Source organism: Pelophylax lessonae (assembly GCF_965119305.1).
Source record: "Pelophylax lessonae genome assembly, chromosome: 8".
Taxonomy (NCBI): Eukaryota; Metazoa; Chordata; class Amphibia; order Anura; family Ranidae; genus Pelophylax; species Pelophylax lessonae.
In genome coordinates, this window is record NC_138775.1 from 226134916 (window position 1) to 226160262 (window position 25347).

A 25347-nucleotide genomic window follows, 5' to 3' on the forward strand; every position below is an offset into this window, starting at 1 on the left:
GCGGATCTCCTAAGTGACAAGGAGTGACAGATTGCAGTGTTCAGCATAGCTGAACATGCGATCTGTCCTTGAGTCACTCAGTCACCTCCCCCCACACGCGTTAGTAAGCACCAGGCATACATTAACCCCTCCCTCTCCAATAAAATTAACCCCTTCCCTGCCAGTGTCATTTTTACAGTAACAGTGCATATTTATAGCACTGATTACTGTAGAAATGTCACTGGTACCCCAAAAGTGTCAAAAATGTCAGTCAAGGGTCCGATCTGTCCGCCGCAATGTCACAGTCCCGCAAAAAAAAACGCAGATCGCCGCCATTACGCGTTAAAAAAACACTTTCCCTTAGTTAGTAAACGCAATAACTTTTGCGCAAACAAATCAAAATACGCTTATTGTGATTTTTTTTTACCAAACATAGGTAGCAGAAAACAAATTGGCCAAAAAATGTAAAAAAAATTTGATTTTTACATTTTTTTTGGGGGGGAATTTCATATAAAAAAATGTTAAAAATATTGTTATTTTTTCAAAATAAACGCTCTTTTTTTGTTTATAGCGCAAAAAGTAAAAATCGCACAGGTGATCAAATACCACCAAAAGAAAGCTGTATTTGTGGGAAAAAAGGGACGTAAATTTTGTTTGGGTACAGCGTCGCACGACCGCGCAATTGTCAATTAAAGTCGCACAGAGCCGAATCGCAACATATTAAAAGGCAACAAAAGAAAATGCACATAGATTCAAAATCACCATATATATTAGTCCCAATAGTGCCTCAGCAATCAATCCTGTGTCTGTGCACGCCTTCACCAACAATTGGATGGCTGCTCACCTCAAGTTCCTGTATATGTAAAGCGCTGCGTAAAATTGACAGCGCTATATACGTACCGGAAATAAAAATAATAATAATAAAAGTTCCGACCCTTGTGTTACCAATGGGTCAGAACTAGCAGTTCCCTTAACAGCATATATTCCTGTAGGCAATCATGAGATGAGCAGCCAGGCACTATTGGGACTTTTCCATTTGCACTGGATTTGCAGTTTTGCACATGTTCTTTCTTGCGCTATTGGGACTTTTTTGAATTATCTTCATTGGATTTTCTCACAATTTTTCTGAATTGTATATTATCAAAAATTACATGGATTATGATACAGGAGAACATTGTGGGTATCTTAAGAGACACAGTTCACATGTTTCGACAAACATGGGAGCCCTGGGCTGCTTATATGCAGGTCTCCCTAGATGGTTAGTTCTATTGTTCCCGTCAGAGTGACGGAACACTCTTGTCTCTCCATCTTCAGGCTGGACCACATTCTTCCTATTTCTTTCTTTTCCGCTCTAGTTTAAATCTTTATCCCTTCTTCTTTCTCTCTCTTTCCATTTTTTCCTCTATATTTTTTTTTTTTTTTCACTTCTGTCCCTGGTCTTTGGGATAAGGAATTGCGTCGGGGACTGGCAAGTTTGTAGCGTTTATTATGTATTGCTGACCCGAGGAGTAATCTTAGTTGTGTAAGCTATGTTTATGATTCCTCAGTCTACAGACTTTTTGGGCCCGCTATTATATACTTTGTCATCTTCGATACTTAAAGATGGGGTCAGAAATTCTGATGTTTGTCTTTGACTTCTGTTTTATTGGCCAGACCCTTTTTGTCGGATCTAGTTCTGATAATTGTACTGATTGTTATTTCGATGAAAAATCTTTAATAAAAATTTTTGTTTTGAAAGTAAAAAAACGTAAAGCACCCCCTATGGAGAATTTAGGGTACCTTAGTTTTTTGCAATTCCATAGGACCTTCACAATCTTAAGACGTGACATGTTTGGTATTTATTTACTTCACGCAACCCTATCTTTTATACTTTTTGGATTGGATATTATTTATATGTTTGATTAAATTAAAATTCATTTTAGTGTATTTTTTGTAAAAATATGCATTGGATAGATAACTGTGCAAATATTGTGCGACAGAAAAATTACAACTACTATCATTTTCTTCTTCATGGTCTCTGCTTCCAGAAAATGTAACTTTGGGGGGGAGGGGGTTTACAATTATTTCTAGTAAGAAATGCAGATTGTGGCATGTATGTAAAAAATTGAAAAATTGCCCCAATAGGCAAGTGGTTAAAGGAGAAGTACAGCCAAAGCTCATTTGGCTGTACTTCCATAGATCACAGGAGTGCAGATCATTCTGCACTCCTGTGACCCGTTTTCAGTAGACAGCAGACTGAACCCGCTGTCGGTTGCCATCACAGAGCCGGTCCAAGCTCAGGAAAGATCGCAACCATATTGTCGGGATACACCCATATGCCTGGACCGGCACCAGGCTTAGCTTCTCAGCACTCCACTAAAAGTCTAATTCAGCTGCTCCCACCCCTCCACATCCCAGAGCTCCAGCAAGTGCGCAGGAGGGGGAGGGCGGCAGAGCAGAGAGCTGCTGACTGACAGTCACCAGCTTTCTGCTCAGGGAGCCCTGAGAACCAAGTGATCACCGGTGTTTGATCGCTCAGTTCTCAGTGTTAGGACCTGGTGGTGGGTCAGATGCAGCATCCAGCTAGGTAAGTATGATTATTAAAAATATATATATCCAATACTTCTCTTTTAAGTGGACTGACAACATATAACATTTCTGTAGACTAAGTGGTGTCAGCCCTGCCCATTGTTTTTTACTAAACTATTTAAAGTGTCATTAAACTAAAAAAATTCTAATCAAATTTGCATACCTAACTCTAAAAAAGTACATCCTATTGCTTTCCGCCTCCTACAAATCTCCTAATTCCTTTTTTTTTTTTGCTGCAATCTGACTTCCTGTTGGAGGGTCATGCTCCATGGTCCCGCTGCAGGTAGGAATGTAGCCACCTTCTCTTGCTTGCTGGAATTTTTAGTGAGTATAGATCAGTGCATATGACAGCTACTTTCAAACAAAACGGAACTGAGGGGAAAATACATTTTGGCCTAAATATATGACAAAAATTGAATATATTGGATATTTTTTAACAGTCAAAGTAGAAAATGTAAATTTTTCGCAAAATTTTCGCTATTTTTTTATTAATATCGCAAAAAATAAAAAGCGCCAAGGTGATCAAATACCACCAAAAGAAAGCTCTGTTTGTGGGATGTAAATTTAGTTTGGGTACAGCATTGCATGACCGTCACGCAGTGCCAAGTGGAAAAAAGTGGCCTGGTCATCGAGCAGCAAAATCTTCCGAGGCTAAAGTGGTTAAAGTGACACTAAACATCCTTATTCTCCAAAAATCATCCATACAGATCTATAACTCAATGGCCCTGTGATCAGTTTTCTAAGAAATTGTTTCTTACTGTGTTTTCTTGCCTCTTTATAATATCCTCTGTGAGCTCCCAAACTCCTTCCTTTAGCTACATATCTTTGACAAAAAAATTCTCAATGAGCATATTTTTATCCACTTTAAGACCGGAAGATTTTACCCCCTTCCTGACCAGGCCATATTTTGCGATTCGGCACTGCGTTACTTTAACGGACAATTGCACGGTCGTGCGACGTTATACCCAAATGAAATTTATGTCCATTTTTTCCCACAAATAGAGCTTTCTTTTGGTGGTATTTGATCACCTGTGCGATTTTTACTTTTTGAAAAAAATAGCGACAATTTTGAAAAAAAAAACAATATTTTTCACATTCTGATATATAACATTCCCAAAAAAAATTAAAAATCAAAATTTTTAACATTTTAGGCCAATTTGTTTTCTGCTACATATTTTTGGTTAAAAAAAATCGCAATAAGCGTATGTTGATTGGTTTGCGCAAAAGTTATCGCGTTTACTAACTACGGCAAGGATTTGTAATTTTTACTGTTTTTTTTTTTAGTAATGGCGGCGATCTGCGATTTTTTTGCAGGAATGTATCTTTGCGGCGTACAGATCGGACACCTAACTGACATTTTTTACACTTTTGGGGGTACCAGTGACATTACTATAGTAATCAGTGCTAAAAATATGCACTGTTACTGTAATAATAACACTGAGGGAAGGGAAGGGGTTAACACTGTTGGTGATGGAGGGGTTAAATGTATGCCTCATGCTTACTAAAATGTTAAAAACAATTAAAACTGGCTAATTCATACAGGTTCTCTGCGTGAATTAGCCCTTTTTAATTGTCTTTTACATTTTTTGTGTCCGTTAATAATGATTTTAGTGTGTTTTTTGTAAAAGTATTGTCTTGATATATTAGGGGAGGCTGCCAGGTAGGCTGTGGGGGGCCCCGTGATTTCTGACAGCAGCCCTGCTGGTCAGTGCATCACATCATAAAGGTGAATAGGTTAGGATGGATCTGGCTCCAGCAGAGTTAGCAGTCCTGGGCGGTAATACCTCAAAGTAGACACTAGGTGGCGAATAGGGTTACAGGACATGCACAGGAAGCTCGCACGCCGCCATCTTTGTGGAGGGCTTCTGGCTCCGTGCAGAGAGGGCGCTCTGGCTATTCCTTGCTAATGACAGGGGGCGCTCTGGGCGGCTGCTGTCGCTTCTCGCTGGTTAATATGGCGGCGGCCTGGGCTGCGGCGGAGGCGCGGAGTCAGAGCCCGTGAATCGGGGATCTGAGGACCGCCGCCCGGCTGTCATCTTGAAGTGAGACCGGGGAGGGGAAAACAGGCCCTGCCTGGGGTGAGCCGTCCATAGAGCCGCCGGCCGCCGAGAGGATCATGTGACCGGCTCGCCTGGGGCCATCCCGGTGGCTGTTGCTGCAGAGGCGGAGAAGCGGCTCAAGAGAGGCCGGGGATGGGCCAGCAGGTAGGCCGGGAGACCCCCGGGGCACCTCCACCGCCCAGAGGGAGCCGGAATACCGGGACCAGACCGAGCCACCAACCGGGGACCACCGGGAGCCGCAGGAGAGAGCCGACCGGGAAGAGCAACCCTGACAACGCCGGCTTCAATATCTTCACCCAGCACGGTGAGTGTCACTGACACCGAGGGGGGTTCATGTCACCGACACCGAGAGGGGTTCATGTCACCGACACCAAGAGGGGTTCATGTCACCAACACCAAGAGGGGTTCATGTCACCAACACCGAGAGGGGTTCATGTCACCGACACCGAGAGGGGTTCATGTCACCGACACCGAGAGGGGTTCATGTCACCGACACCGAGAGGGGTTCATGTCACCGACACCGAGAGGGGTTCATGTCACCGACACCGAGAGGGGTTCATGTCACCGACACCGAGGGGGGTTCATGTCACCGACACCGAGGGGGGTTCATGTCACCGACACCGAGGGGGGTTCATGTCACCGACACCGAGGGGGGTTCATGTCACCGACACCGAGGGGGGTTCATGTCACCGACACCGAGGGGGGTTCATGTCACCGACACCAGGGGGGGTTCATGTCACCGACACCGAGAGGGGTTCATGTCACCGACACCGAGGGGGGTTCATGTCACCGACACCGAGGGGGGTTCATGTCACCGACACCGAGGGGGGTTCATGTCACCGACACCGAGGGGGGTTCATGTCACCGACACCGAGGGGGGTTCATGTCACCGACACCGAGGGGGGTTCATGTCACCGACACCAGGGGGGGTTCATGTCAGCGACACTAGGGGGGGGGGGTTCATGTCAGCGACACTAGGGGGGGGGGTTCATGTCAGCGACACTAGGGGGGGGGTTCATATCAGCGACACCAAGGGGGGTTCATGTCACCGACACCGAGAGGGGTTCATGTCACCGACACCGAGAGGGGTTCATGTCACCGACACCGAGAGGGGTTCATGTCACCGACACCGAGAGGGGTTCATGTCACCGACACCGAGAGGGGTTCATGTCACCGACACCGAGAGGGGGGTTCATGTCACCGACACCAGGGGCGGGTTCATGTCAGCGACACCAAGGGGGGTTCATGTCAGCGACACCAAGGGGGGTTCATATCACCGACACCGAGAGGGGTTCATGTCACGGACACCGAGAGGGGTTCATGTCACGGACACCAGGGGGGGGTTCATGTCACGGACACCAGGGGGGGGTTCATGTCACGGACACCAGGGGGGGGGGTTCATGTCACCCACACCAAGGGGGGGGTTCATGTCACCTATGGTACAGAGATCATCTCTATCACAATCAGTTACACCAAGGTGTGATCACCTATAATACAGAGATCATACAATATATATATCACTGACACCCACCTTATCTTCATATCACCCATACTCTAATATATATATAACCCAGCATGGTGAGTGTCACCGAGGGGTTCATGTCACCTATGGTACAGAGATCGTATATATCACCATCACTGACACCAAGGTGTATTGAACCCTACGGACTGAGACTGGGATGCCAATAAAGTTCATGTGTGTGTAAAGGCAGGCGTCCCAATACTTTTGACAACACAGTGTATATCACCCTCACTGACACCATTTCTTCACATCCCCTATACTATAATATATACACCCCATCATATCATAGATCACCCGTCACTGACTGTAATGTGTACATATCACCATCACTGACACCCACCGTGTCTTCCCATCACCTATACTATAGTACATTATATCCTATGTTACTAATTGCCAATACAGATCATCAATACTATGATACAGGTCAGCAGTACTAATCGCCATTCGCCAGTGCTTGAATACTAATCATCAATACTATTAAAATGTCAGCAATACTTTAATAATGACAATACTGATTGCCAATGCAATAATAAATCTCACCGATCACTGATGGCATTGTGTACTACCTATCCCTAATACTATAAATGGCAGTTCACACCACATGTATTCCAATGTGTGTTTTTTTTCTGCATCAAAATCGCATGGATAGTAGGGTGTATGGTTTTCAATGGCAGAGTTTACAGCAGTGCGGTCAGTTCCAGTGCATTCCTGTTCCAGGAAAAAAGTAGAACATGCTGCATTTGTTTCTGCACCGGACTGTACTGGAACGTGGTAAAACGCACTGGAACACACGTGTCCTTATTTAAGGTTGAGAAAAGAGGGAGAAGAAATGCACTGGACTTCATCCAGAACACATCTGGACTGCATTTCTATGGTGTGAACTGTCCCATCATATACCAAATATCACCCATCAATGACTGGATGTATATACTCCTAAAGCAGGCCTAGTTCTATCACCAGGTCACCATGGCAACTGTAAAATTGTCTGGCAACCAGGCCATTGAGCGCTATTGCAATCAGTGTCCTTCCGATCCTTGCACTGCTCACTATGTCAGGACTTCATCTGTTGTCACAACATTCCCTCCCCTCTATGTCAGATCACTAGTGTCATTCGGCTTCCTTACTCCTCCCCTCCCTACTTGGGTATCCAAAATAAACATACTCTACCTGCCTAGATAATAAAGTCTTTCTGATGCAATCCAGCACCATACCCTGGGTCCCCAGGCTGTCTCTTCTAGCTTGCAGTGGGCTCTTGGTCCTCCAGCCAATGAGTGTCCCTGCTCCTGCATCCTCCTCAGATGTGACCCTCCTCAGATGTGTCCCCACTCCTGCACACCTCCTCAGATGTGTCCCTGCTCCTGCACACCTCCTCAGACGTGTCCCCGCTCCTGCACACCTCCTCAGACGTGTCCCCGCTCCTGCACACCTCCTCAGACGTGTCCCCGCTCCTGCACACCTCCTCAGACGTGTCCCCGCTCCTGCACACCTCCTCAGACGTGTCCCCGCTCCTGCACACCTCCTCAGACGTGTCCCCGCTCCTGCACACCTCCTCAGACGTGTCCCCGCTCCTGCACACCTCCTCAGACGTGTCCCCGCTCCTGCACACCTCCTCAGACGTGTCCCCGCTCCTGCGCACCTCCTCAGACGTGTCCCCGCTCCTGCGCACCTCCTCAGACGTGTCCCCGCTCCTGCGCACCTCCTCAGACGTGTCCCCGCTCCTGCGCACCTCCTCAGACGTGTCCCCGCTCCTGCGCACCTCCTCAGACGTGTCCCCGCTCCTGCGCACCTCCTCAGATGTGTCCCCGCTCCTGCACACCTCCTCAGATGTGTCAGTTCTTTAGACAAGTCCTACCCATTTGCAGCAATTGAACTGTTCAAATCTTTGAAAAAGGTTCTTGCACTATTTCTTTGCCGTTTCACTGTGACTCGCATTGATATCTGTTAAATGAAGTTGCACAGATGTCAGCAAGCCGCACATGAAATCGCACTGATAGTCCGCTTTGAAATCGCTCTGGTGTGAACCAGGGGTTATACATATCCCCCATCACTGACAGCAGTATGTACTACATATCCCTAATACTATGATACATGTCCCCCATCACTGACTGCAGTATGTACTACATATCCCTAATACTATGATACACATCGTTCATCAATGGCAGGATGTATGTATTCCTACAGCCATAGACTAGCAGTGAAAATGTAGACAAAGATACTAGAATGCACATCTCCCTGAAAATACCAGATCCCTGACTGTCATAGTGATCCATGGGGAGGGGGGTCCCTGTCCCTGGGGGGGGGGGTCTCTGTCCCTGTGTGACTTCCAGCTCTGGGTGAGATTTGTCCAGACTTGTCCTATAGTACATATCCCCATCACTGAGAGGATGTACACAGATCAGCCATAACATTATAACCACTGACCGGTAAAGTGAGTAACATTGACTATCTTGTTACAATGGCATATGAAAGTCAATATTGGGCAATAGGTGAACATGTTGTCCCTGAAGTTGTGTTGAAAACAGAAAAATGGGAAAGCTTAAGGATATGAGCAACTTTGACAATTGCCACAGCCAAAAGCGCCTACATTGGGCACTTGAACATCAGAACTGGACCACGCAGTAATGGAAGAAGGTGGCCTGATCTGATGAATTCAAGAATGGTTTAGGGATACAATGACTTTGAGGTGTTGACTTGGCCTCCAAATTCTCCAGATCTAAATCCAATAGAGCATCTGTGGTATATGTTGGAAAAACAAGTTCAATCTATGGAGGCCGCATCTTGCAGCTTACAGGAGTTAAAGGATCGGCTAGTGACGGCTTGGTGCCAGATACCACAGCATACCCTCAGAGGTCTAGTGGAGTCCATGGGTTCTTGTGGGTAGTCGAAGTTTTATGGCTGATCAGTGTATATACTCCTATAGTACAAATCCCCAATACTGTGAGGATGTATACTCACTGGCCACTTTATTAGGTACCCCTTGCTAGTACCGGGTTGGAGCCCCTTTTGCCTTCAGAACTGCCTTAATTATTCGTGGCATAGACTCAACAAGGTGTTGGAAACATTCCTCAGAGATTTTACTCCATAGTGACATGATAGCGTCACAAAGTTGCTGCAAATTGCATATATTTTCGACTGTACATCCATGATGTGAATCTCCCGTTCCACCACATCCCAAGGGTGCTCTATTGGATAGAGATCTGGTGACTGTGGAGGCCATTGGAGTACAGAGAACTCATTGTTCTGTTCAAGAAACCAGTGGTGAGATGATTTGAGCTTTGTGACATGGAGCATTATCCTGCTGGAAGGAGCCATCAGAAGATGGGGACACTGTAGTCATAAAGGGATGGACATGATCAGCAACAATACTCAGGCAGGCCGTGCTTTTATGTTTATGCAAAATTCTGACCCTACCATCTGAATGTCACAGCTGAAATCAAGACTCATCACACCAGACAATGTTATTCCAATCTTCCATTATCCAATTTTGGTGAGGCTGTGCTAATTGTAGCCTCAGTTTCCTGTTCTTAGCTGACAGGAGTAGTATCCAGTGTGGTCTGCTGCTGCTGTAGCCCATCTGCTTTAAGGTTTGATCTGTTGTGTGTTCAGAAATCGTATTCTGCATACCTTGGTTGTAAGGAGTATTTGAGTAACTGTTGCCTTTCTATCATCTCAAACCAGTCTGCCCATTCTCCTCTGACATCAACAAGGCATTTTCATCCACACAACTTCCGCTCACTGGATATTTTCCCTTTTTCGGACCACTCTCTGTAAACCCTACAGATGGTTGTGTGTGACAATCCCAGTAGATCAGCAGTTTTTTTAAATACTCAGACCAGGCCGTCTGGGACCAACAACCATGCCTCCTTCAAAGTCACTTGGATCCCCTTTCTTCCCCATTCTGATGCGCGGTTTGAACTTCAGCAAGTTGTCATCACCACGTCTAGATGCCTAAATGCATTGAGTTGATGCCATGTGATTGGCTGATTAGCAATTAGTGTTATTGAAAAGGTATACCTAATAAAGTGAACCGTGAGTGTATATACTCCTATATTACACATACCAGATCATGAAAGGTATAGGACAGGGATCCTCAAACTACAGCCATCCAGCTGTTACAGGACTACACATCCCATGAGGCATTGTAAAACTCTGACATTCATATACATGACTAGGCATGATGGGAATTGTAGTTCCTGAACAACTGGAGGGCCATAGTTTGAAGTCCTCTGGTATAGGAGCTTCCTTCCATTGCTGACCTTTCCTTTGAGAATGCTCATTTCTTGTTTGTCATGCTGATTCTTTGGCTTCATCTTCCCCTGAGTGCTGGCTCACATTTATGCGATGCGGGAACGCTGCGTATATACAGCGTGTTTCCCTATCGCATCCGCACAACAGGCAGTTCACACTGCCATATGCGATACGCTGGGGGTGTCAATTCAAAGTAAAGACACCCCCAGATCAGATCGCATATCGCAGTGCGATCTGAGAGTTCGCACAGAATCGGATCGCACTAGTGTGAACCACCATGCGATCCAATTCTCCAGCGGACCAAAAAAAGGGTCCTGTGCGAGTTTCAGTGCGACTGCGGTGCGAATTCAGCCATACAAACTGTATGGCTGCATTTGCACCGCACAGACATCGCATGTGATTTTAGAAGCAGTGCGCTCCGAATTACATGCGATCTCTGTGATCACACAAATGTGAACCGGCACTTAATCTCTTACCTGGATCCATTATAGGCCTAAGAAGTTCTCACACCTTTCATGGGACCTGAGTTAGTTTGGAGGAGAGCAGAAGCTCAGTATAAGCAATAGAGCAGCAGGTGAACATTAAGGGGGGGGGGGGGGGGGGCATTGTCTTTGTTTTTTCTTTTTATTATTATTATTTTTTTTTCATAGTGCTTTTCTCCCTGAGAACTCAAAGCTCTTTATCTGATGTTGGGGCAGAAGGTGAGGATCCTTCTTGGGTAGACAGAAGCCAATCAGTCTGCTGTCAGATGTCTTTGGAGTGTGGGAGGGAACCCAGACAACTTGCAAACTCCATGGGGTTGATTTACTAAAACTGGAGAGTGCAAAATCTGGTGCAGCTGTGCATGGTAGCCAATCAGCTTCTAACTTCAACTTGTTCAATTAAGCTTTGACTATAAAACTGGAATCTGATTGGCTTCCAGATTTAGTAAATAACCCCACTGTGTCCTGACAAGGACTCACACTGCTGTGTGCCCCAGTGCTGCAAGATAGAAGTGCCAACCACTAAGACATTTTATTCTGTAAAGTCTTGTAGTCTTTAGCTTCCATCAATGTCAGTGGCTGTAGTAGGTATAGGAAGGATCAGGTTGAGGGACAATATTTCAGCGAGGAAGATGACGGGGAGTCCAGTAATAAGCTTCATGCAGAAGTGAAGGAAAACAAGTTTTCATTAGAACAAGCCATAGGGATCCTCATCATTCTCCCATACAGCATTGGGATTATGAGTGGGAGAATCTGGTTGCTAGGACAACAGCACCCTTTAGTGCTTGTATTCTACTGCGAGAAGAAGATGCACTCGCTTTATTAACCACTTCAGCCCCAGAAGGTTTTACCCCCTTAACCACTTACCGCATACTAACGTACCCATACGTCGGGTAACTTTGCGGGGTTATACCGGGATGATGCCTCTAGTTAGAGACATCATCCCGGTACCGTGGTTTGAAGCCGACGGTCGGCTTTCCGTCAGTAATGATCGATGTGGCTTGGGAGCCACTCGATCGTTACCCGGGTGAGCGGGAGGGGACGTTCCCCCCCCCCCCCCCCCCCTCCCGCCACCTTCCGTGGCTTTGCTCGGGGCTCCCGTCCCACCGGGAGCCCCGAGCACCCAGCCGGCACGTCCGCCGGCTGGATGGAGATCCGATGAATGCCGGAAACGGCATCGATCAGGTCTCCGATGACATAACCCGGAGGCGGCGTCCATGACGTCACTTCCGGGTTACTGTGCTGCAAAAGGCGGCAAATTTGAAAAACGGCTGTATGCAAAAACGCTGTTTTCGGCGTTTTGCATACATGGAAGTGTAATGGAGGGTCTAGGGTCTTTTAGACCCTCGATCCCTCCATAAAGTGTACCTGTCACTACATATTGGTGTCACAAGGGATGTTTACATTGCTTGTGACAACAATAAAAGTGATCAGATTTTTTTTTTTTTTAAAAACCTGTAATAAAGTTAAAAAAAAAAAAAAATAAATAGGAAAAAAAATAATTTAGCCACCCCCGTCACCGTTAGCTCGCACACAAAAAAAACGTATACGCAAGTCGAGCCGCGAATGAAATCGCTGTTCAAACCACACATGTGAGGTATCGCCGCGATCGCCAGAGCGTGGGCAATAATTAAAAAAAAAAAAAAAGAGCTATACTCTAACTCAAAACTGCTAACCGTTAAATAAATTTAAAGCGTCGCCTATTGAGATCTCTATTGACCGTAGTTTGTCGCCATCCCACGGGGGGGGGGGGGGGCGCAATTTTAAACCGTAACATGTTGGGTATCTATTTACCTGGCGTGACATGTTCTTTCACAATATTCAAAAAAAAAAAATGGGCTAACTTTAATGTTTAGTATTTTTTAAATGCAGTGAAATGTGATTTTTCAAATTTTTTCCAAAAAAATGACGTTTTAAAGACCGCTGCGCAAATACCGCGTGACAAAAATTTTGCAATGACCGACATTTTATTCTCCAGAGTCTTTGCTAAAAAAATATATATAATGTTTGGGGGTTCTAAGTAGTTTTCTAGGAAAAAATACTGGTTTTAACTTGTAAACAAAAAGTGTCCGAAATAGGGCTGGGGCTTAAGTGGTTAATGACCAGGCCATTTTTGTGATTCGGCACTGCATTACTTTAACGGAAAATTGCGCGGTCGTGCGACACTACCCAAATACAATTGATGTCCTTTCTTTCCCACAATTAGAGCTTTCTTTTGGTGGTATTTGATCACCTCCTGCGGTTTTTGGATTTTGCGCGAAAAAAACACCATATTTTTTACTTTCTGCTATAAAATATTCCCAATAAAAAATTTTTTTAAAAATACATTTTTTTATCAGTTTAGGCCAATTTGTATTCTACATATTTTTGGTAAAAAAAAATCCCAAAAAGCGTATTTTAATTGGTTTACGCAAACATTATAGCGTTTACAAACTACGGGATAGATTTTTGAACTTTTTTATTTTATTTTATTAGGAATGGTGGCGATCTGCGATTTTTAGCTGGACTGTGGTATTGCAGCAGACAGATCGGACCCCTAACTGACATTTTTTTACACTTTTTGGGGACCAGTGACACTAATACAGTAATCAGTGCTAAATAATATGCACTGTTACTGTATAAATGACATTGGCAGGGAAGGGGTTAATACTGGGGGTGATGAAAGGGGTTAAATGTATGCCTGATATGCTTACTGACTGTGTGGGGGGTCCTCCCGTGGCCCGCCTCCCGCTGTGATTAAACACAGCAGAAGCGCGGCTCCGGCAGCACGTGCACACCGCCGAAACCACATGAACTGCAGTCACGTAGTGACAGGCACAGAGAGATCGCAGCTTTAGATTAGCTAAAACTGCTGATCTTTCCCTGCCTGTCTGACAGAAGACTCCCCTGCTTTGTTTACATAAGCAGGGGAGTCTTGGTTTCTCGGATGATTGTGGGAGGGCAGCGGCAATCGCCGCCGCTCCTCCCGCGGCCCGCCTCCCGCTGTGTCTAAACACTGCTGAAACCACATGCACTCCAGTCAGGTAGCACTACGTGACTGGACGCAGCCGAGCCGCCCTTCCGCAGTAATATTACAAGTGGTTAATCCATGACTCTCCTAGGATGATGTGTCCGGGTCCCTTGAGTCCTGTTTGTAGTATATATGGTGTACCAAAAGCCTGGATACCTAGGCCTGGAATTATTAGAGGTTAAAATTTCCATCTCTATGACATTTCTCTTGTCCAGGGACTGTATGGTGGTGATGCTGATGGGTGTGTGGAAAGTTGTGCATTCTTCTTACAACAGCAGGAGCTATTGTGTTTATTTTTTGTTTTGTTTTTTTGTGATGAAGCCTCATTTTATCTCTGTGGTAGTGTCAATGATATTATGCATGTGAAATCAATCCAAACCGGATGGCTGAAGGCCATTTTCAAACCGATCCACAGATTATGGTGAGGGTGGGGATATTTGGTGACAGATTATTTGGACCATATAATAAAGTAACAGAGAAAACATACCTCTGTACGTTTACAATCTGTTCTCTCGATTAGTCTCCAAACTTTATAAACAAAGGGCCAGATACTGTCCTTCAGGCCCGGTTCACATACGTGACCCGCATGGGGTCCGGTGCGTCCCTGCTAACTGGGTCAGGTGCAAATTAGGTCGGAAATATTTCCTGAATTCACACCTCAACCGAACCCGAAGATGCCAAGGACCCTTTTGGAATGCGGACCGCGACCGCTCCGGACCTGTGTGAACTGGCTCCATTGCGAACCGGTCACACTCGCATGTCATGCAAATTGGAACACGGCCTCAGACTTAAGGCCCGTACACACGTACCGATCGTCGTCATACAAACGTCGGCGGACGAAAGATCTGCCGATTGTACGCTTGTTAGTATGGTGCCTCCGACAGCTGTCTGCGCACATTCTGCGGACAAGAGTCTTTCTTGCAAACATAAAAATTTTTGTATGCCGACACCAGAACGGACGATTGTTCGCCAGTCAGTACAGAAATCAGCCACCAGACCGCAGATTTGCAAGACTGGGCATGCTCAGAAAAGAAAAAACACAGGGAAAGTTAACCATTACATGACATCACTTCTGCAGTCAGCTGAAGTCGGCGGACAAAATTCTTGTGCTGTCTTTGCACTTTTCAACAGACATCGACATCCCGGGGAGAAAAGACGAACGTTTGTATGACGACGATCGGTACGTGTGTACGGGCCTTTAGTGTTACTAAACCCACAACTGTAAAATCAGTGTGTATATGCAGTAAAGCATGTTTGGTATACTCACTGTGGAACCTAAGGGGTTAATCTTTTGCATTGTGTAAAAAGGTGGTTTGATCCTGTCTTCTCTGATCCTCCCTTTCTTCCACATTCCTCAATCCATCTCCTGATAGTACAGAGCCTTGGGGGGGGGGGGGGCACTCTACACATGCTCAGTTTAACGTGTATTGCTAGTTTTTATTTTTTAATGGGAGGGTTCATGTGATCAGCACAGGGCCAATCGGCACCTTCCAGACAGAGGGTCAGGAGTCATGCAGCCTCATAGGACAGTCAGAAGAGAATGAAAACTCCCCCCTTTCAAGCTTTAACCAGACACTGATAGAAGTCACAAGAAGCTATATACTGCTGATAAGAAAAGGTATTTAGAAGGTTATATTTACTAAAATCATTTCATTTCCATGTTCTGTGTACTGAGACCAGATATAGTGAATGCAGGGTCCTGGGTTTAGTAACACTTTAAGGGGGGGGCTGGAATGTGGGCATCGGGAGTAGAAAAAGTCACATAAACAAACAATGCCCCATCTTTGGTGTCAGTGGAAGGAATAGCGCCCCATTGTTGGTGTCATTGGGAGAAATTGTGTCCCTTCATTGGTGTCCGTGGGGGGGGGGGTTAAATGCATTGAGTTGCTGCCATGTGATTGGCTTATTTGCAATTTGTGTTTTTGTGTTACCAAGCAATTGAACTGGTGTACCTAATAAAGTGGCCGGTGAGTGTATTTTTGGAATTGGTAAGTCCATCTCATAACATGGCAGAACCTGTCCAAAGAGTTGGTTCACCAAAGAAGAGAAATTTGTGTTGAGTTCTTGTGTGTTCTGTTTTTGTGTGGTTGTGATTTCTTCACTCCTGCAATAGAATAGTATGGGGGGGGGGAAGTCTCACCTAGGTGTTAAGAAGTGCAAAAAAAATTGATACTGGAGAATTTAATCCCCCTTTTATTTCCTTGCATCTTTAGCATCTGAGTTTGTCTGCTTTTGAGTTCCTTGGCTCTCCATACCCGCTGTCCCTGTTATGTATGACTCCCACTCTCCTTGTTGAATTTTTAATTTATGGAAAAAGCAGCAGCAGGAATAGAGGAGGAATAGGAATATGTTGTATGCAAAAACTCCAAAGCGGATGAGAACTTGCTCTTAGATTCTGCTGGATCTGTAAGAAGATGGAGGCGGCCAGCCCACCAAAGTCCCCCTAAAATAAAAATACTATACTGTCATTTTTACCACTTGAGCTCTGAAAGATTTTACCCCCTTTCATAACCAGGCCATTTTTTGCTATTCAGCAAAACTTTACCTGCCAAATGCTCGGTCATGTAATACTGTACGCAAATTAAATTTTTATATAATTTTCCACCCATAGAGCTTTCTTTTGGTGGTATTTGATCACCACTGCTTTTTTTTTTTTTTATTATTATTATATAGACCAAAAAAAGATAATTTTTTTTTCAAAATGTATCTTTTACGTTCTGCTATAAAACATATTCAATAAAAAAATGTATAAAACCAAATTTCATAAATGTAGGCCAAAAATGTAATCTGCTACATGTATGTGTATATTATTTGGGGCTCTTTCACACGGCCGCTCCGTGTGAAAGCTCCGCTGCGGTCCTAATTTTTTTCACGGAGCGGATGACATTTGTGTCACCCGCTCCGTATGCCCCCATATCATCCCATCCGTTTGCGGATGATATGCGGACATAATGTAAGTCCATGGCATTGCCGATGTCAGCGGGTGACACCGCTGACATCCGATTTTCCTTCCTTTCCGTTTTTTGAACGGATGAAAAAATAGGGTTCGGTTCCGTTCCAAAAAACGGAACAGAACTGAAAGGAAGAAAATCGGATGTCGGCGGATGGTATTCCGCTGACATCCGCAATGCCATAGATTTACATTATGTCCGCAAATCATCCGCAAAAAAATAGGATGATTTGCGGACACACGGAGCGGCCGTGTGAAAGAGCCCTTGGTTTGTGTGAGTGCTGGTTCACATACAGGCGACCCGACTTTGCCGGGCGACCTGTGAGGTCGCAGTGCGCAGCTCGCACTGCGACCTCGGAGTGGCATGCACGGACTTCATATCATTGAAGTCAATGCAGGTCGCCCCAAAGTAGCTCAGGACCCTTTTTCTAAGTCGGAGCGACTTGTGTCGCTCCTATTAGAACGGGTCCTGTGCTAATCTATGGCAGGCGACTTGTCAGGCGACCAGGTCGCCTGACAAATCGCCCCAGTGTGAACCGGCTCTTAAAGTTATAGCATCTACAAATATAGTATGTGTGTGTATGTATGTATGTATGTATGTATATATATATATATATATATATATATATAGCGCCCTTTTTTTTAATACACACACACACACACACCTCAAAAACATTTAGGGAACACTTTGAAAACACAATGGGGAAAAAATATCATGCTTGATATCTATATTGATATGGACTGATTTATGTGTTAGGAAGGAAAGGATGCCATCGTTTGATGGAAATGAAAATTATCAACTTACAGAGGGCTGAATTCAAAGACACCCTAAAAATCAAAGTGAAAAAAAGATGCAGCAGAACAGATTCAGCATTTTGCTGAAATTTCATTGCAGCAACTTAAAATGGTACTCAGTAGATTGTATGGCCCCTCATGTGCTTGTATGCATGCCTGACAACCTCGGAGCATGCTCCTTATGAGACAACAGATGGTGTCCTGGGGTGTTTCCTCCTAGATCTGGACCAGGGCATCACTGAGCTCCTGAATAGACTGAGTTGCAACCTGGCGGCGTCGGATGGACCAAAACATATGTTCTATTGGATTTAGGTCAGGGGTGCCTGGGGGCCATTCAATGGTATTCATTCCTTACCCTCCAGAAACTTGCTGCATACTCGTGTCACATGAGACCGGGCATTGTTGTGCACCAGCTTAGGGTCTGACAATGGGTCCAAGGATTTCATCCTGATACCTAATGGCAGTCAGAGTGCCATTGTCTACCCTGTAGAGGTCTGTGCGTCCCTCCATGGATATGTCTCCCCAGACCATCACTGACCCCCTGCCAAACCAGTCATGCTGAATGATGTTATAGGCAGAATAATGTTCTCCATGGCTTTTCCAGACCCTTTCACGTCTGTCACATGTGCTCAGGATGAACCTGCTCTCATTTGGAGCCAAAAGCATCCAAGAGGGTCCGGAGAAGAGGGGGATCTGGGCCACCCTGTGCAAAACCAATTGCACAGAGGAGGTAAGTGTTACATGTTTGTTATTTATTATTTTAAAAAAAAAGAAGAGGAGGCTCAGGATCAATATGTGCAATACTTACCTGCTGTGTGTCATGGTATTACACATTTTATTTATTTTAACTACTTTAAGTTGTATGGCTTGAAGCCATGGAGGCTGTACACTAGAATGTGGACATCACTAAAGTTATTTTCTAATCAATGAAGACTGCTGATGTTGGTGCCTCTCTTACAGAGAGAGAGTTGTGGTTTTAATGCCAGCCTTTAGGCTGCTTGACCCAAAACCAAAGTGGCATGGACGCTGTTTAATGAGAGATGAAAGTAGGGTTTACACTTAATTACAATCCTTATAGTTTTGTGCAGATCTTTAAGGCAATCCCTCGTCTGTGTTGTCACTTCCCTGTTTCAGGTGTCTCCTTAGAAAGCCAGGTGCTAGGAGACCTCTGTAGCTCCCTGGGTCAGGCTGTGTGTGTCCATAGACACATGCAACGCCAGTAAGCCATGCCCCCTCTTCCTCCTCATATTTAGCTCCCACCGCTTTGTGTCTCCTATTAAAGCATGAAGTTAGGTAAAAAGGTGCTGCAGCCAGGATGGCACTAGTGACAGGAGCCAGGTAAGTGTTTTAGGGGGGTGGGGGGTAGGAAAGATAGTGGGGTGGTGCTTTTTACCTTAATGCAGAGAATGCATTAGGGTAAAGAACTTTTTGCATAACACACATACTGGTTAACTAATTGTGGAATATAGAGATTTTCGAGGTGTGATTATAGAGAAGTGCACATTAATTATAGGATCTGTAGGTTAATCATTCATGTCACAAAGCAATTGTGGACTGCCTGCAATAAAGAGGAAGGGAATGAAGCATCTGGTTCTAATAGTGGTGTTTTAAGAGTGCAGAGATTAGTAGGGTTTGGTGTAAATGACATGTAATGCTTTTGTATATCCTATAGGGCAGTGTCACCACTTCCTGTGTTACCCACCCTATTATTGAGGTTAGAAGGTTATCCAGTTCTATTGTATTGAACCTAATTAGGAGTTTTAAGTAATGCGTTCCCATAAATTGTTTTACTTGGGATTGTATAATTCACAATGCGGTTTGTTAGCATTATGAAATTGTTCAACTCTGCAGTTTAATCTGCTTATATTTTGCCATACTGGGTTCTGTTTTTTCCCCCCTCCATTAACATGCTAATGACCCCTTTTAAATAAAATATCAATAGAAACTACAGGTGACCCCATAAGCTACTGCACCGCATCCCCGTTAGTAATTGTAATGTCTTTTTTTTTTTTTTTTTTCTAATAAAATAACAAACCTGTTATACTTACCTCCTCTGTGCAGTGGTTTTACATAGGGCAGCCCAGATCCTCCTCTTCTCGGGTTCCTCTATGAAGCTCCTGGCCCCTCCCTCCTGTCGAGTGCCCCCTCAGTAAGCAGCTTGCTATGGGGGCACTCGAGCCGAGCCGCATCTCTGTCTCTCCATTCAGACATGGAGCTGAGGTTTGGCCCTGCCCTCTCTCTCCTGATTGGCTGAATTTGATTGAGAGCAGCGGGAGCCAAGCAGGAGAGAGAGTCCTGGACGGCTGAGGCATTAGTGGACATTGCTGGACCTAGAAGGGGCTCAGGTTAGTATTAGGTGTGCTGAGGGGCTGCTGCCCACAGAAGGCTTTTTTATATTAATGCATAGAATGCATTAGGATAAAAAATCTTCTGACTTTAAAACCCCTTTAAAAATCACAAATCAACATTGTTCTAGCATCAAAAAGCCTTTTGCATTTATTGTAATTAAAACCTAGTTTACTAATATCTGCTTGCGCCTGACTTTATGAATTCCGGAGCTGTCGGCATTTAGGGCTATGCACCTTTACAGATATCAAATTAGGAGCAGTGACTGTCTCTGTGTGTTCTGGTTGACATGAGACTTAACTGTGCATCCTCATGCAGGTAAACACAGCTCTGCTAAAATGACTAATCCCACAATGTGAATTTCAGATGCCATTTATTGTCATGGCACCTGAAAATGCAGTGCGGTTCTGCCGCGATTGTCGCACTGCAATCACGGCAAACTGGATTGCGTGAAGCTTGTCACCCAAAAAAGGATCAGGAGCTTCTTTTCGGTGATGAGCTTCATGCAATGCAGTTTGCTGCAAATGCCGTGCAATAGATTGCACTAGAACCTCACAGCTTTTTTAGGTGCCATTAAAATGAATGGCATCTGAAATTCACATTTAAATTTGCGATTAGAATCGTGCGATTTGTCATTTTAGCAGAGCGATTCAAGATGCCCAGGTATGAATGCAGCCTTAAAGCTGAATGAATATGTGAGCTTAGCCTTGAAGCGTTTGGGAGTTTTCCAAATGTGGCATCCTGTACAGTTATCTCCACATAGTATGTGTAAGGTCCATTGAAGTTATTTGTGAAATCCACGGCAGTGTTTAGCACCCTTGGAGATTGCAGCAAAGGAGACAATGTCAGGAAGTGCTCACGTGCTGCCATTTGAAGCTACACTCAATTGAAGTTACAGATCTGATCCTTTAATGCAAATATATGTACTTTTCAGAGCTCTTCTCTAATGAACTGTTCTAATAAAAAAAAAAAAAAGTTATGTTTTGTTATTGAGGAACAGCTGAAATCATTGACTATACCCGCCTCAGTTATACATACTTTCCCTGCAGTGGGAGGATAATTAATTAGAATTCTAACATTTGACACTAAGGCTCCATTCACACCTGGGCGTTTTCAGCTCCAAAAACGCTCAAAAGAAACGCTTCCAAAACGCCCAACAAGTAAAACCCCATTCATTTAAATGGCCCCTGTTCACATCTGAGCGTTTTGCAAAACGCCTGTAGCTGAAAAAAGTACATGAGTTTCTTTTTGGGCTGATTACCAGCGTTTTTGATAGATGTCAATGAAAATCGCGGTAAAAAACGCTACGCTCAAGTGTGAATGCAGCCTTAGACTTGCGGTTGGGGACAGTTTTTGCGGCCACCAACCACCCCCCCATTAGGCTGCAGTAGGCAGCAGACAGGGATGTTTTTTTTTATTTTAATTAATTTCTTTTTATTGCTTTTGCAAAAAGATACAAATGAGATGCACAAAGTGTAACCTAGACAAGGTACAATAATAGGGTAGGACACCTCAAGACTACATAATATTAAAGTGGAGTTCCACCCATTTTTAATAAATTGGATTACATAGATGTATGTAATCCCCTTTAAAACGACTTTTACCAATGGAACGTTTTTTTTTTGTTTTTTTTTTGCTAGCAAATACCTTATTTTCTGTTTTATTTACCCTCTTCTCACTTCCGGGTCCGGTCGGCGATTACATCATTCGGCGATTCGCAGTGTGTGCTGGGATGTATATCACGGCATGAAATCTCGCATTATTACACAGGAGATGAGCTGCACTGCGTGCTCTGCCCCGCCTCCGCCCCGCCTCCTCTCAGTGAGCTGTACTGTATGTATTGTATTGAGGCCGTGCTCCGCCCCGCCTCCTCTCAGTGAGCATATAATGCTTTCAGTCCTCGCTCACTGAGAGGAGACGGGGCGGAGCACGGCCTCAATACAATACATACATAGTTACATAGTTAGTGAGGTTGAAAAAAGACATCAGTCCATCCAGTTCAACCTATGATGTGTGTGTGTGTTTGCTTTTAACCGTACATTGTATACCCCTGTATGGTGTGGTCTCTAATAGTTACATAGTTAGTGAGGTTGAAAAAAGACATCAGTCCATCCAGTTCAACCTATGATGTGTGTGTGTGTTTGCTTGACATACATACAGCTCACTGAGAGGAGGCGGGGCAGAGCACGCAGTGCAGCTCATCTCCTGTGTAATAATGCGAGATTTCATGCCCTGATATACATCCCAGCACACACTGCGAATCGCCGAATGACGTAATCGCCGACCGGACCCGGAAGTGAGAAGAGGATAAATAAAGCAGAAAATAAAGGTATTTACTAGCAACCAAAAAAAAAAAACTTTCCATTGGTAAAAGTCGTTTTAAAGGGGATTACATACATCTAAAGTCACTAAAATGGGTGGAACTCCACTTTAAGTGAGAGGCCATAATAACAAAAAAAAAAAATGGTCTCTAATGGCTCGTTTCCACTGAGCTTTCTAGTACGGTTCGGTACACTATTTATGCCGTTTCCATTGTGAATGGTACCCTAATTCCGAACCGTACCATACCACTTTTTTGGGACCCTTTAGTTGGGGTACCAAGCACATTAGTACTGTACCAACAGGGTGGAGCTACACCACGCCGATCATGAAAGGGTACTATTGGCAGTGGAAACGCAAGGTGTACCGTTCCGAACCGTACCGTACCACTCAGTGGAAACGAGGCATTAGTTGACAGCACAGGGTCATGGCATGTCGCCTCCAAGGGCTCTGACAAGGTACATGCAGTCGTAGCACGGCACTACTAAAAGAGCATCATCCAAAACATGAAAGAAAATCAAAACATTATAAAACAACCTAAACAAAACCCCCCTTCCCATCCCCATCTCATTTCACTTCCAAGCTGCGGCCCTCAGTGGGAACCAAGAAGGGACTATCCACAATTATTCAAAATGAGACCAGAGTAATTCTATGACTAAAGTAGGATAGTAGGCGCGGGGATGTCCTTGAAACGTATGGGGTCCAAGGCTAGACACTTAAAACACAAGCGATTCTCTGCTAGCTCTGATCTCTAACCCCATTTAGGTTAGTTCTGATCATTCAAATTTGATTTACCTGGACAGAGGACTCAGGGGCCACTGTACACATTTTTTTGAAGCATATAAGTTATTGGGTAATGGAAAATATACTTGTGCCATAGTCTACCTTTTTTTTTTTATAGTTTTAGGTCTATTTTATTTTCTCCTTTTTTATTTTACATGTGTTCCTCACATCTCTGAAATAGAGATTATATTTGAAATACTGTGCTAGATTGGTTCCCGAGGGTCCTGCTTTCCTTTTATAGTACAAGATACACTATATTGTCAAAAGTATTGGGACATCTGCCTTTACATGTACAGGAGCTTTAATGGCATCCCAGTCTTAGTCTGTAGGGTTCAATATTGAGTTGGCCCACCCTTTGCAGCTATAACAGCATCAACTCTTCTGGGAAGGCTGTCCACAAGGTTTAGGAGTGTGTCTATGGGAATGTTTGAGCACTCTTCCAGAAGCACATTTGAGGGGTCAGGCACTGATGTTGGAGAGAAGGCCTAGCTCGCAATTTGCACTCTAATTCATCCTAAAGGTGTTCTATTGAGTTGAGATCAGGCCAGTTGAGTTCCTCCAACCCAAACTCACTCATCCATGTCTTTATGGACCTTGTGCACTGGTCCAAATCATTAGGTGGGGGGGAGAGGGGTTTGTGGTGTGGGGTTGTTTTTCAGCAGTTGGGGTTGGCCCTTTAGTTCCAGTGAAGGGAACACTTAAGGCAGGGATCCTCAAACTACAGCCCTCCAGCTGTTGCGGAACTACACATCCCATGTGGCATTGTAAAACTCATGACATTCACAGACATGACTAGGCATGATGGTAATTGCAGTTCCTGAACAACTGGAGGGCCATAGTTTGAAGACCCCTGATTTAAGGCGTCAGCATACCAAGACATTTTGGACAATTTCATGCTCCCAACTTTGTGGGAACAGTTTGGGGATGGCCCCTTGCTGTTCCAACATGACTACGTGTCAGTGCACACAGTAAGGTCCATAAAGACATGGATGAGCAAGTTTGGGGTGGAGGAACTTGACTTGCCTGCACAGAGTCCTGACCTCAACCTGATAGAACACCTTTGGGATGAATTAGAGCAGAGACTGTGAGCCAGGCCTTTTCATCCAACATCAGTGCTTGACCTCACTAATGTGCTTCTGGAAGAATGGTCAAACATTCCCATAGACAAACTCCTAAACCTTGTGGACAGCCTTCCCAGAAGAGTTGAAGCTGTTATAGCTGAAAAGGGTGGACCAACTCAATATTGAAATCTACGGACTAAGACTGGGATGCCATTAAAGTGTTGTGTGCGTGTAAAGGCAGGTGTCCCAATACTTTTGACAATATAGTATATGTCAATTTAGACGCGTGTGTAAGGCCTCTTTCACACGGTCCGCCTCAGTAGGCGGATCCATGTTGCTCAGCGGGGATCGATCCGCGATCCCCGCTGAGCCGGCGGATGACAGCTCCGTCTCCGCTTGCAGAGCGGAGAGGGAGGTATCTCAGCACCCGCTGCCCTCTATGGGGGATCGGATGAGAGCGGACCGCCTGTCCGCTCTCATCCGATCGCTGAACGGATGGAAAAATAGGGTTTCCATCCGTCCAGATTTCAGCACAGGATCGGATACGGATGGCAGCGGGTGTCAGAGGAGGTGTCTCCGCTGACATCCGCTGCCCCATAGAGCTGCATGGAGGATCCGATCAGATCCGCCTAAAAAACTGACAGGCGGATCTGATCGGATCGCCCATGTGAAAGAGCCCTTAATCTGCCCTTTGTGTCTCTGACCAGCCCTTTTGTATTGCGGTGACAGACTGCTGAACGTTCACCACACGTTCCAATCTCTTCAGGCCTCATTCCCACTGCCTTACAGATCCAGATACTGTTGGGAAGGTTCGTCACCCGCACGCTGTACACGGGATTCTGTGCTGGCAGCGTGTTCAGTTCAGTGATGGGTGGCTGGCCGCACAGATATCCAAGTGCATCCCAGAGTGTACATCTATGTGGGTCTGATGCATGAATCCGGATCCAGACCAACTGCAGTTGAATTGGTCACTTGCTGTAGTTTGGTCACAGGGATCATGTATTTGCTGGGCAGCAAAGCATTTAAAGAGGAAGTAAACCCACCAAAAAAAAAAAAAACCTGTAAGACAAAGGCATAATGAGCTAGTATGCATCGCATACTAGCTCATTATCAAATACTTACCTTAACAGTAGTGTCCAAAATATGGCCCTCCAGCTGTTCAGAACTACAATTCTCATCATGCCTAGTTATGTCTGTGAATGTCAGATGTACAATGCCTCATTG

The 25347-nt window shown here is 44.9% G+C and overlaps 1 protein-coding gene across 2 annotated transcripts in view; it reads left to right on the forward strand.

The window, feature by feature from the left end:
- Positions 1-4443: 4443 nt before the first annotated feature.
- ABL2 (ABL proto-oncogene 2, non-receptor tyrosine kinase) overlaps positions 4444-25347 on the forward strand; it is a 111287-nt gene continuing 90383 nt past the window's right edge. For both annotated transcript variants that reach the window (XM_082265503.1, XM_082265504.1), the window contains exon 1: positions 4444-4911. In XM_082265503.1, coding sequence (XP_082121629.1) covers positions 4740-4911 — 172 coding nt within the window. In that variant the 5' untranslated portion in view covers positions 4444-4739. The remainder of the gene's footprint in view (positions 4912-25347) is intronic.